The 19,438-nt window shown below is 42.9% G+C and overlaps 1 protein-coding gene across 3 annotated transcripts in view; it reads right to left on the reverse strand.

The window, feature by feature from the left end:
- Window positions 1–4,830: 4,830 nt before the first annotated feature.
- Window positions 4,831–19,438, reverse strand: part of LOC122931000 (kelch-like ECH-associated protein 1A) — an 80,659-nt gene continuing 66,051 nt past the window's right edge. For 2 of the 3 annotated variants that reach the window (XM_044284840.1, XM_044284848.1), the window contains 3 exons: window positions 17,033–17,238; window positions 7,298–7,474; window positions 4,831–5,196 (listed from right to left, as the gene is read on the reverse strand). In XM_044284840.1, coding sequence (XP_044140775.1) covers window positions 5,033–5,196; window positions 7,298–7,474; window positions 17,033–17,238 — 547 coding nt within the window. In that variant the 3' untranslated portion in view covers window positions 4,831–5,032. The remainder of the gene's footprint in view (window positions 5,197–7,297; window positions 7,475–17,032; window positions 17,239–19,438) is intronic. The other variant, XM_044284860.1, reaches the window with a different exon arrangement.

Below are 19,438 nucleotides of genomic sequence, written 5' to 3' on the forward strand. Positions count from 1 at the left end.
ATATATTTACATTTCTCATTTCTTCCCTTTGGCACAAGAAAAATCACAAGAAAAACTTAATTATAGCAGCTTACAAAAATAACTGAATATATGTCACCATCAACTTAATATTACAGGTTAATATCTAATATTATGGCAATGTCAACATATACACAAATACAGGCTATAGTAAAGATAGCAGTTCAATAATATGCATTCAATATGCAGAAACCTTACTACATACAGTATAATGCATATGACAACATTCTGATCACCATGCACTAAACATATGTGGCCCAATCTCATCAACCTGGCTGGTTAAAAGAATACTTATGATGTATTTTTAATGCAGCCAAATCAAAGTTAACAAATATTTAAATTTCTATGCTGTATACTAAATAGGGAAACAATATGCACGTTTTGACTTAGTTAAGATATTGGTTAAATACATAATTAAAAGGGCTGTCAAAAACTTTGCTAAAATGTGTTAAAATAACAGAAAAAAGTGATACTCACCATTTTTTCTCCAGCCACTTCCTGCACTGTATTTTAATCTTCGCTGCCACTGTTTGTTTTCCTGGGTTGAAACACACCACTGCAGCCAATCAGTGGCCTCAGCAGTCACAGGTCGTATACTGCCGAGGACAGTGTTTGGCTGAGCAGTGATGTGATGTCACCAATGTAGCCACCTGCCAATCAGCTGTTAGAGAAGGTACTGGTGTTCGCCGTAGCCTGGGCCATGTGATGTCACATTCATAGATCACTTGACCTAGGCACAGCTTAGCCCCATTGAAGCAAATATACAATGTATGGCTGTAAAATGTTTGATGATGTGTTTGGTGAGCTGAGAGAAGGCTTCTGTGGGGCTACTGCAAGTGCCGGTGCCTTCTCCCAGGTGTCAGACCCCTGCTGATCAGATACTGATGACTTATCCATAGGACGAGTCATCAGTGTAAAAGTCTCAAAAACCCCTTCAAGTCATCTGTATTTAAAACAAAAATAGTAAATCATTGGAGACATGTGTTCAAAGTGTTTGCTTCCCTTAAAGGGTTACTTCCATATATGGCTTTAATGGCAGTGATGGCAATAGCCACATTAAGCACCAGCCATGGGTAGGTGGAGTTATGGAAACAGTGTAGCTTGTTGTGCTATGCTGTTTGCTTAGTTCCCATTTACCGGCCTCTTTGACGTTTTTGTAAGTCTGGCCACCCTCGGCTGGTTCTTGGTTATTCCCCATTATTTTATTAAACACGCATTGACAATAGCAGTAGTGAGCAACAGCATGTACAGTAGCCTGTGGGTTCTCATCCTGTGGTCCCTGGTTCCCTTAAAGTATACATCTCTGTGCAGTCATAAACCACTTACTGCTCTTTGTTATACAGTTCCACATGCTCAGGCACCCTCGACTACTATGAATTGCAGACACTTGCAAGCTTAGCAAAAACTCTATAAATTATATTTTTTACGCCCCTTTTTGGCATATTTACGTTGCAGATTTTGTTGCAAAGGTGTTTTGCTCCAAAATCTGCAACTTTTCCCCACTCATACCACTTTTGCAAAGTGGTAGAAAAAAGGGTGCGTGAGCCGGGGAAGAAGCAGGCCAGCAGGCCCATTTCATTCATCATTTTCAATCTCAGTTTTTGGCTTGGAAAATTATCTTAATCTACGCTAGCAAGCTGGCATAGATTAAAGCATGTTGCACGTCTGGCAGCAGCAAGCACCAAAGTTATGTAGAGGCCGCGCCTCAACATAACCTTGGCGCATCCCCCCGGCAAAACACAGGGATTAAGATCGGCGTATCAATTGCTGGTCTTAATAAATGTCCTCCTTAGGCCCCTTTCACACGGGCAAGTTTTCCGTGCGGGTGCGATGCGTGCGGTTAACGCACTGCACCCGCACTGAATCCTGACCCATTCATTTCTATGGGACTGTGCACACGAGCGGTGATTTTCACGCATCACTTGTGCGTTGCGTGAAAATCGCAGCATGCTCCTCTTTGTGCGTTTTTCACGTAACGCAGGCCCTATAGAAATGAATGGGGTTGCGTGAAAATCGCATGCATCCGCAAGCAAGTGCGGATGCGGTGCGATTTTCACGCATGGGTTCTAGGTGACAGTCTATTCACTGTATTATTTTCCCTTTTAACATGGTTATAAGGGAAAATAATAGCATTCTGAATACAGAATGCTTAGTATAATAGTGCTGGAAGGGTTAAAAATAATAAAAAAGTTAACTCACCTTCTCCTCTTGTTCGCGTAGATGCCGATCTGTTCTTTAGCTGTGGGCTAAAGGACCTGTGGTGACGTCAGATCACATGCTCCATCACCATGTGATTGGAGCATGTGATCTGACATCACCTCAGGTCATTCAGCCCACAGCTAAAGAACAGACCGGCATCTACTCGAACAAGAGGAGAAGGTGAGTTAACTTTTTTATTATTTTTAACCCTTCCAGCACTATTATACTAAGCATTCTGTATTCAGAATGCTATTATTTTCCCTTATAACCATGTTATAAGGGAAAATAATACAATCTTCAGAACATCAATCCCAAGCCCGAACTTCTGTGAAGAAGTTCGGGTCTGGGTACCAAACATGCGCAATTTTTCTCACGCGAGTGCAAAACGCATGACAATGTTTTGCACTCGCGCGGAAAAATCGCGCATTTTCCCGCAACGCACCCGCCTCTTATCCGGGCAAAAAACTTGACGCCCGTGTGAAAGAGGCCTTAGTGTTTAAATGAGATCACAATAAATGCATACAATCATTCCTGCATCATATAAAACAGTGGTTCTCAAGCCATGGTACGCTTACCAAACAGGCTTCTAACTGCTGTCCCTAGCCACCAGCAGTGGTACCTCCCTGGTTGCTAGGGTACTACAGCATGTAAATTGAAGCATCTGTGCTCTGTGGCCCCCCCCAATCTTTATGTTGCCATCCATTCTCAGGGCAAAATCCCTACCACCGAGCAGAAATCAGTACAGGAAATATGTTTGACACACGGAGCGTATTTCTTGCAATGAATATGCTCGTGTGACATTAGCCTAAGGAAACAAGGTCTCCCCCTCATATTCTACAGTCTCATCCTCTCAACTACTACAGATATGGTAACTTTGCCAGCACTGCACAGTATGAGGTGCAGACAAAGTTAAAGTTTATACAAATATTTGCAGGCTAGCCACTAGCATGTCCTCAGAAGCTCTCTTTAAATTTTGTAGTCGGTGTGAGCGGCCCACTGGGGCACATGGTAGCCTTATAAGGGGTTCTTCGGGCTCTCCTATATTGATGACCTATTCTCAGGATAGGTCATCAATATAATTCTCCCGTCTCTAGTCCTGTTCGCTGCTGCTTTGCTACAGGCAGCAGAAGCGGACATTAGGGAGAAGGGAGACGGCACATGCACCGTCTCCTTATACAGCTGATCAGCGGAGGTGTCGGACCACCGCCGATCTGATATTGATGACCTATCCTGAGGAACGCATCTTTGACCTGCGTTCATCACATGGTCCATCACATGATCCTTTACCATGGTGAAGGATCATGTGATGGACCATGTGATGACCGCAGTGACGTCAAAGGTCCTATTGCTCACAGATGAAGACAGAAGAGATGCCGGTTGCGCGAACAAGTGGAATAAGGAGAGTTAAAATATATATATATATTTCTGTTAAGAAGTTCGGGTCTGGGTACCACATTCAGTTTTTATCACGCGCGTGCAAAACACATTGCACCCGCGCGATAAAAACTGAACATCGGAACGCAATCAGTCAAAACTGACTGCAATTGCGTACCTACTCGCGCGGGTTTGCACCAGGGCGCATCCGGACACGCTCATGTGAAAGAGGCCTAAGATTTGCATTCTGTTCTTAGTTACGTTTTACACAACTTTTGGGGAATTGGGGTTGTATATCATAGTTAAACTTCACTTGGAACTATTTACGATAATCCACACTTAAAAACTATATAACATGTTAGGCTACTTTCACACTAGCGTTAATAATTTCCGGTATTGAGATCTGTCATAAGGTCTCAATACTGGAAAAAACACTTCCGTTTTGTCCCCATTCGTGGTCAATGGGGACAAAACGTAACTGAACAGAACGGAATGCTCCAAAATGCATTCCGTTCTCATACCGGAGAGCGAACCGCAGCATGCTGAGGTTTCCTTTCCGTCCTGGGATGCGGAGCAAGACGGATCAGTCATGACCTGGATCAGTTTTCTCTGACAGTTTGCAACAACATCCTTTAAAATAATAATTTATGAAGATGGATGTAATTTTGTAATGCATTTCTTTTATTGTTATTGCTTCTATCTTTCGTTCTGATGATAAATGATAACACGTCCTATTCTTATCTGTTTTACGGAAAAGGATAGGCATTGTTAGAATGGATCCGGGGAAAAAAACAACAACATGGACATCACATTGTCATGTGTATTTTTTGTGGATCCGTGTTTTGCGGACTGCAAAATATATACGGGCGTGTGAATGCACCCTTAAAGGGGTTCTCCGGGAATTAAGAAAAAGAAAATACTTTAATATTACTTCATTATAAATATATTCCCAAATACCTTTTTCTATTAGTTATAATGGATCGTTTTGTCTGGAAAGCAATCATTAGAAGAAACAAAATGGTCGCCGTCCTATTAGTACACACAAAATCTGTCCTAATCACATAGGAGGACAAGTTACTTTACAACAATGAGGTAAAGAGCTGCCTCATCCTCATCTCTACCTGTCAGGGATTATGATCCTGAATACAGATCTTTAGCTGAATCTCTGTTAGAATTGAGTTCATGAGCAGATGTGGCTAATGAGCAGCAGCTCTTGTATGCAGTCTCCATTACCCTAGCCCCACATTACCACAGTCTGTTCTTTCCGTCCTCCCTGTACTTCATGTCTCCTCATGAACTTTATTCCCACAAAGATTCAGCTAAATATCATATTAAACTGTATTCAGGATCATAATCCCTCACAGGTAACAAATCGGAACCAAGTAGCTCTGTTTATAACCAGTAGGATTTTAGAAGCAGTAGTGTATGCAAACATCTTCAATTAACCCTCTTCAATGTCCTTGTGCTGGTCCGGGCATGGCTCCATGGTGACTGCTACGCCCATGCCACTGCACCCTATGGGCATTTCTGCCACTTCACTCCATGTGTTACTTTCTGGGCAGTAACATTCCACAGAAGAAAGAAAACCTTCAGCATTGAAACCACCTGTGAGAAGAAATGCACATGTATTATAACATACTGCTTTTGGCTACTCCTTTAAGTTAGATATTTTATTAAGAATCATGAAATCTACCCCCAAAGAGCTAGCATTACTGCAAGAGCAGCTGTTTTGTTTGAAAGCTTTGGTGTGCTCCATATGATAAAGCACATTCTTGGCATCTATAAGGATTCAAATAAAATTGTCAATTTATTATAAACATACTTTTGCCTGTTTTTCTTCCATGACATAGAAAATAGTGACAGTAATTCTTTGTATTAAACAATTTAGGTTTTTTTCAAAATCCACCTGTGTCTTACAAAGGAACCAAAGGTAAAAATACAGGTACAGTAAGCAAAAATACAGGTACAGTACCCAGATAAGATTCAACTGTCAATTCAGCTGCAGAGGTTATACTTTCTTGAAGATAATCTGAATTGACATGACTTTTGATTGCTGGGTAAATAATTGATATTACAAGGCCATAATTGTTTATTGCAATAGGGAAAACCAGGCATAAGTATGAACATCTTGAATAAGATATCATAGATTGAATTTACATAAAAAGTCACATTGTAAATACAGTACTTAGATATTGCACCAATCATTTTTACTGCATATAAAGTCAGAATATTGCTGCGGAAAATTAGATAACAGTTCCGCTGTTAGCTGTTTGGTTCAAAATAAAGTAGAATTAAAAGCAGCTTTGTATACGAACAGACACAAAACAAAGAAATAAAAGAAATATTAACAAAAAGGCAGCAAATCTAGGTTTTTATTAACTGACTCATGTTTTCAAGAGGAACGGTCACCATGAAATGCAGTGTAATCTTCAGGCAGCATGTTATAGAGAAGAAGCTTGGCAGATTCAGCAAAACTTGTAATTTATACATTTAAACCTCTGCTCTTCATATAACGACAACTGCCTCAGTGTACAGCTATCAGTGACTGACAGCTATCTCTGTATACACACAAAGAATGCCATCAATCACTGATAATATCTCCCGTGTACAACTATCAGTGACTGACACCTATGTATACACATTTAGGCTCCATTCACACGTCCGTGGTGTGTTGCAGAACCGCAACACACCCGCCCGGCACCCCTATAGAAATGCCTATTCTTGTCTGCAGCTGTGGACAAGAATAGGCATTTCTATATCTTTTGCGGAGCTGCGGACCCGAAGATCGGGGCCGCGCTCCGCAAATGCGGACAGCACACTGTGTGCTGTCCGCATCCATTTCTTCCCCATAGAGAATGAATGGGTCCGCACCCGTTCCGCCTTACACAGAAAATGCCATCAATCACTAATAACACCTTTCCTGTGTAGTTATCAGTGACTGACAGCTATCTATGTATACACACTTACACAGAAAATACTATCAATCAGTGATAACACCTACCCATGTACAGCTATTAGTGACCGACAGCTATCTCTGTGTACACACCTACACAGAGCATGCTATAAATCACTGATATCACCTCCCCCGTGTACAACTATCAGTGACTGACAGCTATCTATGTATACACACTTGCACAGAGAATGTGATCAATCACTGATAACACCTCCCCTGTGGACAAATATCAGCGACTGACAGCTTTCTATGTATACACACTGGTAACACTGAACTGAAGTCAGAATAAAAAGATAAAAAAGAATAAATAACAAGTTCCCGCAAATCTATATGTTAATCTGCTCAGCTCCTCTTGCTCTATAACATACTGCCTGCAGATTGCACTGCAGACAGGTGATAGATCCTAATTAAGCCAACTCTTCCAGAGTATAGAGGGAGATAATTGTCAACCTGTTACCATTCATGAGTACTGGTTGGTGGCAGTTTAGTGGCCTCAATTTTCAATACAGGCTGCAGATTGCAGTGTGGCCCTATTTGCTTTGCAATGCAGGCAGGGCTACATTTTGGACTTTTGCCATGAACGGGCTTCACAGGCAAAGTCGCAGTGTAGCCATAGTTTTAAATTATTAGTACTGAATTGCTAATTCGAATCTGAGAATTATTTTTTTTTTTAGGTTCTCTAACTGAAATTTTGTAAAAGGTGGCATCTCTTTAACCAGATTGTCATTTTTTGCCATGCAATGGAAATCTTACCAAGAGCATAAATCTTTCCTTGGTGCACAGCCAGGCCATGCGCACTCCTTTTGTGTTTCATTGGTGCTACAGACTCCCAGTAATTGTGGTCTATGTTGTACCGCTCTACAGTGTTTAGCTGATTACTGCTGTCATATCCTCCAACAGCATATAAATAATTGTCCAAACACACAACTCCTGTCAGAGAAAAGAAGGGTAACATTAATTAATAATAAAAGGGCGTTAGTTGACAATGTAGAGGTTCATCGTAAATCGTTCAAAAAGCCTTTCACATGCAAAGCTGATCCAGAGGAAGGTTAAACACCCTAATGAGGTGGAACTATATTTTCCTCATCTTAGTGAAAAAAATTCCTTCCCAACTCCAAATCTCAGAATAGATCCCTGAATGAACAAATCTTCTCCAAAAATCTAATGGCTTTCAAAAATGATTCAAGGGAGCAGGACCATTTGAGAGAGATATGCAAGTTTAAAAGTGTTTCCAGGTGACAAGCCCTCTCTAACAACTGATGCCAGAGATAAGCTGTACAGTGCTAGGGGTAAGGCTACTTTCACATCTGCGTTTTCACTTTTTGCTATTGAGATCAGTCATAGCATCTCAATAGCGGGGAAAAACGCTTCAGTTTTGTCCCCATTGTCAATAGAGGCCAGGTTTGGGATAATGCCGGCACATGCAGGCTACGTTTGTATTCAGGCATATTAACTATATTCATTGGTGGCGCAGTGGCCACAGCCCCTCCCTTCTACTTTCCCTCTTCGAAGTATTATATTAATTGCGGCATACGATTAAATCATTGGTGGCCCAAGGGTGGCAGCTTCTAATCGGAGCCCCAGCAGTGTAATTGCGGGGCTCCGGTCAGTTACCATGGCAGCCAGGACACTACTGAAGCCCTGGCTGCCATAGTCGGCTCCCTGCTACTGTGTTTACTATGCACAGAGCAGCAGGGAGTGTGTGAAGTTCTATTCACCCAAACAGAGCTCTATTAGGGTAAATAGGACAAGGGTTCTAGCCCCTAAGGAGGCTAATAGTTATTAAATAAAAAGTAAAAAAAAAAAAAAATTAAAAAGTGTAACCCCCCCGAAATATAGAATATATCGCGATATATATCGCATATAGCACATGCTTAAAATTATCACCCACCCCTAATGGAGATAGAGCCGTTTTCTCTGACACAAAAGGCTCTTTGGCTATTTTAGAGATAATACAACTGCAGATGGTTGTATTATTTTTATTTTTTTTTTAAAACAATTTTTATTTCGGAGAAATAGGCAGCATACAAGTGTACAGGTTATAAGAATTCATGCTCGCAGGCATGGATACACAATCCGTCTCTCACAATAACATACACATCTGTCCAGCATGCAAATAATACGTGCCATATCCGACTTTTCAATTTTCTCCCCCCCTTAACAAATAACTCCCTCCCTCCCCTCCCAACCGTCTCACAATGCCATGTCAGTGTCTCACAATAGAACCGCCGGGCCAAGTAGCTCGCAGTCAAATGCAGTATCGTCAACGATCACTACTGTTATCTCCCTCTAGACTACCTCCAGCCCCCCTAATGTGCCCTTCAATTTCCCTTCCAGATACCACTTAGTATGTACAAAAGGCCTAACAACCTCAGATACTTCTGTCGGAGTCAAAGAATGCACAATAAATCTTTTCCAAGTATGAAAGAACTGCTTTGCGGACCTCTCCTTGCTACTCTCCACATCTAGCCTGTCCAGATACATGACATATTTCATAACCCCCAGTGCTTCTTGAAATGTAGGAACTGTGGGGTATATCCAGTGTCTAAGTATGGTCTTTACCACTGCCAAAAGGAATAAATGTATCCCTTTAATACTAGTAGAATGGGATATTTCTCCCTTTTCATCCAGTGGAATATAATGGAAGATGCAGTGCAAAGGTGACATTTGCAGTTTTATTCCCCAGACTTGCTGGATATACCCGACAGAGTCTTCCCACAGAGATTTCAAGTGAGGGCAATGCCAAAGCCCATGCAACAGGTTAGCTTTCTGCTGTGAACATTTTGGGCACCATCTCAGATAGTGCGCGGGCGCGTCTCTATAGGACAGATCAAAGGCATACGTAGCCTTATGGAGGATCCTAAAATGCATCTCTCTCCACGTTTCATTTGCGATTGCCTGTCTCACCCTCTCCATCCCTTCCCTCAATTTAGGAGTGACTGCATCCTCCCCTAGTTCTTCTTCCCACCTCTTATATACTTTATCCCCTATTGGGGTAGAGAGAATATTCTGCATTCTTCTATACAGATCAGATAAAGAGTTTCCCTGTGCTCCCACCAGGGCCCCAAACCAGGCCAATCTCTCAGGGTCTCCCAGAGTCATTGATTGCACCCTACAGTAAGAGTGTATCTGCTTATAAGACAGAAAATGAGAGGCTGGGATCTGATACTTGGATTGGACCTCAGGCCATGATAAAAGCTCAGTACCTCCCTCATTCAGTAAATGTCGCAATACGAGAATCCCTTTACCCTTCCACAGTCTAAATAGACCCGAATGCCTACCCTCCGGAAATGCTGGGAGATTCCACAATGGCATATTAGGAGTAATATACATGGGCAATTTATATAGTTTACGCATGCTCCGCCATGCCGCCAGAGTGTCCTTCAGAACTACATAATCTTTGAACGGTTTAGGGAGATCTCTTATTCTAGTGTGCAACAAGGCTACTAGATCCCAAGGTGCTACCAATTCACTTTCTATGGGGGGTATTTGAGAAAAATGAGGTGCCTGTCAGCCAATCTCTAACATGTCTAAATAATAAGGCTAGGTTATATCTCCTTATTGATGGCATCTGGAGACCTCCTTCCCACTTAGTGAGGCAAAGCTTATCGTATGCTATTCTAGGACGTTTTCCCTGCCAAAGGAACCGTACAAAAGCTCTTTGGATCCTGCTAACATCAATATGTGTCAGTAGGAGGGGTATTGTTTGAAGTGGATAGAGCAATCTCGCGAAACTTACCATTTTTAACAGGTAAGCCCTTCCGAAAAGCGAAAGAGGCAATCTGGTCCACCTGCCTAGCTCCAATTCTATTTTCCTAAATAGGGAATTATTTTGGGAATGATATTTTATTTTTTGGGGATGTTATAAGGCTTAGAAGTTTAGAAGCAAATCTTGAAATTTTTCTGAAATTTACAAAAACTCAATTTTTAGGGACCAGCTCAGGTCTCGTCACTTTGCGAGGCTTACATAATAGAAACCACCCAAAAATGACCCCATCTAAGAAACTACACCCCTCAAGGTATTCAAAACTGATTTTGAATACGTTGTTAACCCTTTAGGTGTTGCACAAGAGTTATTGGCAAATGGGGAGGAAATTTGAGAATTTTATTTTTTTGTCTAATTTTTCATTTTAACCCATTTTTTCCACTAACAAAGCAAGGGTTAACAGCCAAACAAGACTGTATCTTTATTGCCCTGACTCTGCCGTTTACAGAAATACCCAATATGTGGCCGTAAACTACTGTACGGCCACACAGCGGGGCGTAGAGTGAAAGGTGCGCCGTTTGGTTTTTGGAAGGCTGATTTTTATGGACTGGTTTATTTACACCATGTCCCATTTGAAGCCCCCTGATGCACCCCTAGAGGAGAAACTCCCTAAAAGTGACCCCATCTAAGAAACTACACCCCTCAAGGTATTCAAAACTGATTTTACATACGTCGTTAACCCTTTAGGTGTTGCACAAGAGTTATTGGAAAATGGCGATGAAATTTGAGAATTTCATTTTTTTGCCTAATTTTCCATTTTAACCCATTTTTTCCACTAACAAAGCAAGGGTTAACAGCCAAACAAGACTGTATCTTTATTGCCCTGACTCTGCTGTTTACAGAAACACCCCATATGTGGTCGTAAACTACTGTACGGCCACACAGCGGGGCGTAGAGGGAAAGGTGCGCCGTTTGTTTTTTGGAGGGCTGATTTTTATGGACCGGTTTTTTGACACCAAGTCCCATTTGAAGCCCCCCTGATGCACCCCCAGATTATAAACTCCATAAAAGTGACCCCATCTAAGAAACTACACCCCTCAAGGTATTCAAAACTGATTTTACAAACTTTGTTAACCCTTTAGGTGTTGCACAAGATTTAATGGAAAATAGAGATACAATTTCAAAATTTCACTTTTTTGGCAGATTTTCCATTTTAATTTTTTTTTCCAGTTACAAAGCAAGGGTTAACAGCCAAACAAAACTCATTATTTATGGCCCTGATTCTGTAGTTTACAGAAACACCCCATATGTGGTCGTAAACTGCTGTACGGGCACATGGCAGGGCGCAGAAGGAAAGGAATGCCATACGGTTTTTGGAAGGCAGATTTTGCTGGACTGGTTTTTTGACACCATGTCCCATTTGAAGCCCCCCGATGCACCCCTAGAGTAGAAACTCCAAAAAAGTGACCCCATTTTAGAAACTACGGGATAGGGTGGCAGTTTTGTTGGTACTAGTTTAGGGTACATATGATTTTTGGTTGCTCTATATTACACTTTTTGTGCGGCAAGGTAACAAGAAATAGCTTTTTTGGCAGCGTTTTTTTTTTTTGTTATTTACAACATTCATCTGACAGGTTAGATCATGTGGTAATTTTATAGAGCAGGTTGTCACGGACGCGGCGATACCTAATATGTATACAATTTTTTTTATTTATGTACGTTTTACACAATGATTTCATTTTTAAAACAAAAAAAATGTTTTAGTGTCTCCATAGTCTAAGAGCCATTGTTTTTTCAGTTTTTGGGCGATTATCTTAAGTAGGGTCTCATTTTTTGCGGGATGAGATGACGGTTTGATTTGCACTATTTTGGGGTGCATATGACTTTTTGATCGCTTGCTATTACACTTTTTGTGACGTAAGATGACAAAAAATGGCTTTTTTTACACCGTTTTTATTTTTATTTTTTTACGGTGGTCACCTGAGGGGTTAGGTCATGTGATATTTTTATAGAGCCGGTCGATACGGACGCGGCGATACCTAATATGTATACTTTTTTTTTATTTGTGTAAGTCTTACACAATGATTTCATTTTTGAAACCAAAAAAATGATGTTTTAGTGTTTCCATAGTCTAAGAGCCATAGTTTTTTCAGTTTTTGGGCGATTATCTTAAGTAGGGTCTCATTTTTTGCGGGATGAGATGACGGTTTGATTGTTACAATTTTGGCGTACATGCGACTTTTTTGATCACTTTTATTACCTTTTTTTGGGAAGTAAGGTGGACAAAATTTCAATTTCATCATAGTTTTTTATTTTTTATTTTTATGGCGTTCACCGTTCGGGTAAAGTAACATGACCGTTTTATAGATCAGGTCGTTACGGACGCGGCGATACCAAACATGTGTAGGGAACTTTATTTTTTTAATTTTTAATCAGTGATAAATGTGTTTTTTGATTTTTACCTTTTTTTCACTTTTTTTTTGACCCAGACCCACTTGGTTCTTGAAGATCCAGTGGGTCTGATGTCTGTATAATACAGTACTGTACTCTATATAGGGCTCTGTACTGTATTTTACTTACACTGAACAGATCTATGCTTTCAGCACAGATCTGTTCAGCACCATGGACAGCAGGACGCCTGATCAGGCGTCCTGTTGCCATGGGAACCTTCCCCGTCTGCTCAGTAGTGGTCAGAACTGCGCAGACGGGGAAGGGTAAGGACGGGGCTGCGAGGGGCTGTCTGGGGGCTCTCTCCCTCTCTATCGGGGGGCTGCAAAGGCACTGCAGCCCCCCGATCGGAGAGGGAGGGAGCTCCCTCTTACTGTTAACTTTTTCCATACAGCGGTCCGTACGGACCGCTGTATGGAAAGGGTTAAACGGCTGACATCGCATCACCGATGTCAGCCGTTTATACCAGGGTGCCAGCAATGTGCTGGCACCCTGGTATACCCACTCTACACCAACGATTATTCAATGGGAGGCGGACGGGGGATCGCGATCCCGCCTGCCGCACCGCCCGCCTCCCGCACCGCCCCCACCGCCCGCAACACCCCCCCTGCACCTCCCACCGGGCTAAAATCATTCAAAGGTGCAGGGGGGGGTGATAAATATATATTTTCGCCACACTAAAGTTTCTGATCGCCGCGGTCAGGGACCGCAGCGATCAGAAACTGCAGAAAGCGCAACAAACCGCAGGTCTGAATTGACCTGCGGTTTGTTGCGATCGCGGACATGGGGGGTCACCGGACCCCCCCCCGCGCATTTAGCCGAGGTGCCTGCTCAATGATTTGAGCAGGCACCTTGTTCCGATCACAGCCGGCCGCACGGCAGTGATCGGAACAACACATGACGTACCGGTACGTCATGTGTCCTTAAGGACTCGGGAAACATGCCGTACCGATATGTCATGTGTCCTTAAGGGGTTAAACAGTGTTAGCTTGCCTGCATCCGTATCGAGATCCAGCTTCAGTAGTCTACCTCTATCATCTCCCTCCGTTGATAACACCTCACATCTAAGCCTCTTGTGGATTAATATCATCACACCTGCTTTCCTTCCATCTGAGGAAGAGCCGAATACTTGTCCCACCCACATGCGCCGCATCCGCCAAAAATCGGCCTCCCCAAGGCGCGTCTCCTGGATCAAGGCTATATCAACCTGAAGTCTCTTTAGGTGATGTAAAACTGTTATTCTCTTATGCGGGGACCGCAGCCCTCTAACATTCCAGGAGACTAGCTTAATCATTTGAGCTGAGTAGATGGTATTGGTGATATAGAGGCACCTCTGGGAGGCCGGTTCCCGGCGAACAACCCTCCACATAGCCCACTAGGTACATTGCAAACATAACATTAGATGGCATAATAAACACATTCCCCCCTCCCAACGTAATCCCGAAAAACACCCAAACCCTCACCTCCCTGAGGAACTGGGAAGTGCTCCAACAAGACAGCAAATCTTTTGTGAACTTCACTTTTTTCGCACCGACCTGAGTTAGAGCGCTGCATACTCTTAGCTCAGAGTCCATTCCCTAAAACTACTACTCTCTTCACCGACCTCCAGACAAAATATAGCCATGGTATCAAACTTGCCTGTTAACCTCTCCCCCACTAAACAGAATCAAAACACGAGGAGCGAGAACCCATACATTCCTTACTGAGCTCTTTGCAGGCATGGGTCACCCCCCTCAGCACAGATTCTCAACTATCTCAACGGTAATCAGTACATTCATCTCCAATCTGGACTGGAGGCAGGATCCCTCCTTCTCCTCGAAGAAGCTTCAGGTGATGCTCTTGACCGCACGTTTCTTGAATTACCGAAGCGACTTCCACTTGGTGAGGCCGCTCCTCCGTTAGGCGATCTCGTGACTGAGTCCCTTGGTAGATCACAGTCCTCCAGGGCATCCGCAGCATCAGAAGGTGTAAGGTAAGTATCAACTCCTCCATCTTTCCGAAATACTCTCAGTATCGCCGGATAAATTAGGGCAAATTTAACTTTCTTGTGTACAAGTTCAGAACATATGCGCGAGAAGGCTCTCCTTTTCTTGGATACCTCCATGGAGTAGTCCCCAAAAATTAGGATCTGACGGCCACGCAGTTTGAGCGGCTGCTGGAGCCTTCTATACTTGAACAAGATGGCCTCTTTATCTGCGTACTTCAGATACTTCACTATGGTCGTTCTGGGTCGCCTCTGCGGCTCGGCCTCCAAGTTATCTTGCGGCGGACCGTTTCTATGTGCTCTCTCAACTGTTGCTGGGTCCTGAGGTTCCAATGCTTGCGGCAACTCAACCGAGCAAATTCGGGACAGCTGGTGCGCAGGAATATTCTCTGGTAAACCGAGGATACGCAGATTGCTTCTGCGGGACCTGTTCTCCAAGTCCTCCACCTTGTCTCGGAGCATCTTATTAGATTGTGTAACGTCCCTGAGCTGGGTATGGACTCTCTCCAGCTCGTCCTCCACAATGCCCATCCTTTGCTCAAGCTCTTGCACTTGTTCTGTGTGCTGGTTCACCGTGGCCTGAAGCTGTTGCAGAGAAGTTGAGATTGTAGCTTCCAGAGTGGCTTTAATATCCAGTGCCAATAATTTAGCCACCGCTATGGCCATGTCTCTGCACGAGGATTCCAGCTCACCAGCCTGCTGAGCGCTATCCAGCTGTGTAAGTATCGACTCCTCCGGCTCTTGCGACTGAGAATTTTGTGAGGACGAGCGAGTCATCCTCTTCCCGGCGTCCGCCATCTTGCCCCTCTGAAGTTCAGCCAAGTCACGCGGCGGGAGAGGCGAGCTGGTCAGCGGGGTGCCACTGCGCACCACAAACTTCTCCATCTACCTTCCGGTTTGTTGGGGGGAGAAACAGTCGGGGTAATGAAGCCCCGGGTCTCGGCTACGCCCGCTGTAATTGTCTGGGGAGACGGAGCTCTCTCTGCTTTCCTCCTTACATGCGCGCGCCGGAACCGGAAGTCCCAAGTGCCCAGATGGTTGTATTATGACGGAAGTGTTTTTGCTAATCCATGACAGATCCAGCAAAAACGTTGACGTAGCTGTTTGTCTTTAGGCGAGGTGATGGCTGCCTGTGTCTAGGTGATGTTATGCTGTTAATACAGTAAAGTGTAAATAAACTCAAATACACTGAGAGATATGATTCTACATAAACACTGACAGACATGCTGAAGAGATTCTGCAACAGGTAGTAATAGCACATATTATGTATATGGTCTGCTCCTCAATACACTACTATTCACCTGTTAGATACCTGGGCAGGGAATTAAAGCCAGGTGACATGACATGGATGTAAGAGTCACATGACTGATGCCATGTTCAGTCCTATTCAGATCTCCTATGGATGCATTTTACAGGACTACAACAAGCCAAACCATTTTTTCCCTTTAGAGAGAGGTTACTGCATGGATATAATAAAGGTCTGTGAGCAAAACTTGAAATAGATGCATATTAGAAAATTGTTCAACATTCTGTTCCCTAAAAAATAAAGTTAAAACCAGAACAGCTCTTTCAGAAATTATTTACTGAACTCAAGACCTCTCCTGTTTCTATATAGGTTTTTAACTATTACTATGAAATCAACCAAGGCAAGGTTTGTGGGAGGGTTTTCTAACTAACTGACTGGAAGCATCATAGTCCTGAAAAGAGAAGTCGAGTTCCTAGAGGTAGTCGTACACATTTGCGTAGTTGATAAACATTGATCATTTTGGTTGCAATTGTCCTTCATTGGATGAGCTCTACCACGCCACACTGTGCGCATCTTCAGCTCTGCTTTACCATCAACTATGCAGTGTCCTCAGCACTACTTCACCACCAACTCAATACTATTGTCAGTTCTGACACACCACAATCTCCGCAACGTTTTCATCTTTGCTACACCAACTCTGGTGTACCACCATATCTGCGACATTTTCAGCTTTGATCCACCACCATCTCCGCATCAGCTCTGCTTCACTACAGTTCTGCAATGTCACCATCGCTGCTACATCTGATACTTCACCACCTGTGCAACATCTGTTCTTTGGCCCTGCTGTACCAGCTCAACTTCTCTGTGCTGCATAAGACCACACCAGAGGCTTGGCAAATTCAACTCACCAGATCAGAACACAGCAAATAGTATCTCTAAACAGTCAATTGTTTATTGGCTCAAGGAAAAATAAATATGCATAAAATATATATAGGTATTCATAGCAGTTTAATGCTAGCATAGTAAACTACTGCACTCCAGAGTAGTGTGAAGGTTAGTCTGGGGTGTAGTGCACAGTCATTACAAGAGATGAGAAGTACCAACCTGCACCACTTCGTATAGTATTCATTGATGCCACAGAATACCACTGGTTATTTTCTGGATGATAACATTCTACAGTGTTCAGTCGGTTTTCTCCATCAAATCCGCCAACTGCATATAAAAGGCCACGACATGACGTTATTCCTGCCCCAATTCGTGCAACTTGCATGGGAGTTATAAATGTCCATTGGTTGATTTCAGGATCATATCTATAGAATGAAACAGTGAGAATCACTAACAGGACAAAACCTTTACTGTACACTCATAGTATATTACCACTGATCATAACATAGTAATAGAGGTTGACTTATCAAGCAGAAATATGCCAAAATTAGGCCGTTGTGCTGCAATCCGTGACTTTTCCCACTTACAACAGGTCTAAATAAGTGGGCATGGCGTGGGCGTAAGGGCCAACAGGTCAGTCTCATTTACCATTTTCTACTCCTGTTTAAGACATAGAAAAAAGTCTAAATGTAAGACAGCTAGGAAACATTTAGAAGTGGCGGAGGATCCGCCGAAGCTATGAAGAGGCTGGCGCTTCTTTATAACTTCAACAAACCCCCGCCAGCTATAGGGCTTTATTAAGACCAGCGTCTAAATGCCGGTCTTAATAAATGATCTACTTTACTTGTAAGAGACATCCATTTAGTCTACAAGGGCAGCCATATGGCCTTTGGAATTTGGAGCAGAATTTTGGTGACATGTCCCTTCATTGCGCTGTGTGTGGATAGTAGTCGCTTGGAGCCATTGCAGGTGTCTGCTCGTGGTTTAGCTCCATTCAATGGAACGAAGCCACGAGCGGATCAGCGGAATTCAGAATAAACAACTGAGGCAGAAGCTACGGCGGTTTCTGCTACAGTATATGCTGCACATTTATGACCATCACCACCTCCTCAGGCAGAGAGTTCCATAGTATCACTGCTGTTACCGTAAAGAATCCTTTTCTATGTTTGTGTACAAACCTTCTTTCCTCCAGACGGAGAGGATGTCCCCTCGTCACAGTCACAGTCCTAGGGATAAATAGATGATGGGAGAGATCTCTGCACTGATGCCTGATGTATTTACACTTAGCTATTAGAGGTAAAATCCAATTTTCCTCACTTTAGGGGAAAAAAACAATTCCTTCCCGACTCCAATCATTTAATCAGAATAACTCCCTGGATCAACGACCCGTCTCCAGAAATCTAATAATATTATTACACTCCAGAAATACATCCAAGTCCCTCTTGAACTCTCTTAGTGAATTCACCATCACCACCACCTCAGGCAGAGAGTTCCATAGTCTCACTGCTCTTACTGTAAAGAATCCTTTTTATGTCTGTGTAGGAAGCTTCGGGGTCATTTATCAGTGACTGATAGCTATGTATGAATACACACTTACACAGAGAATGCTATCAACCACTGATAACATCTCCTCTGTGTACAGCTGAAATCAGAATTAGCAGACAGAAATAAATGTATAAATTACAAGGTTTACTGATGCTTTTCCCACAAAACTATATATCAATCTGCTCAGCTCTCCCTGCGCTATAACCTACTGCATGCAGTTTAGGCTACTTTCACACTAGCATTAATATTTTCCGGTATTGAGATCAGTCATAGGGTCTCAATACCAGAAAAAAAACGTAACTGAACTGAACGGAATGCTCAAAAATGCATTTTGTTCCCTTCTCATATCAGAGAGCATGGTCACCACGCCGCCCTTCCCTGCCCCTTCGCTGTGACTGACAGCTGGCAGTTCGGCTGGCTTTGCTAAACTCTCTGAATAAGTGCTGTCAGTCACAGCGAAGGGGCAGGGAAGGGTTTGTGGTTACCGTGACTTAAAGCAAGGAGGCCGCTGCCTACTTGACTTCAAGCATGTGTGGAGAAGCATGCCGACAGGGGACAAAACAAAGTTTTCAGTACTTTTGCTGCATTTGCCTTCAGGAAGAGAGGCATCATCAGAAACCAGGGTGGAAAAAAATTAATGATTTAAAAAAATAAAAAAAATAAAAGATTTTTTTACTTTCTGATTTTTTTTTATATAAAATTCTTTTTGAGGAAAATATATTACAATCCAATGGTTACTCTATTACGAAATAAAGATTTTTTTTTAATTATGTAGAAAAAAGGCTGTATAGGTTTAATTTTTTTGTTAAATAAATTCCATTAATCCATTCACAATGGGAGGGGAGAAATGCAAATGAGCTCTTAACTAGAGATGTCCCGAACTATTCGCCGGCGAACATCGCTTGTTCGCGTTCGCCGTGGCGGGCGAACATATGCGATGTTGGGTCCGCCCCCTATACGTCATCATTGAGCAAACTTTGACCCTGTACCTCACAGTCACATGTACCTCAGAAGACACATTCCAGCCAATCAGCATACCCTCCCTCCGAAACCCTCCCACCTCCTATCAAAAAGCAAAGA

Source organism: Bufo gargarizans, chromosome 1, assembly GCF_014858855.1.
Source record: "Bufo gargarizans isolate SCDJY-AF-19 chromosome 1, ASM1485885v1, whole genome shotgun sequence".
Classification (NCBI taxonomy): Eukaryota; Metazoa; Chordata; class Amphibia; order Anura; family Bufonidae; genus Bufo; species Bufo gargarizans.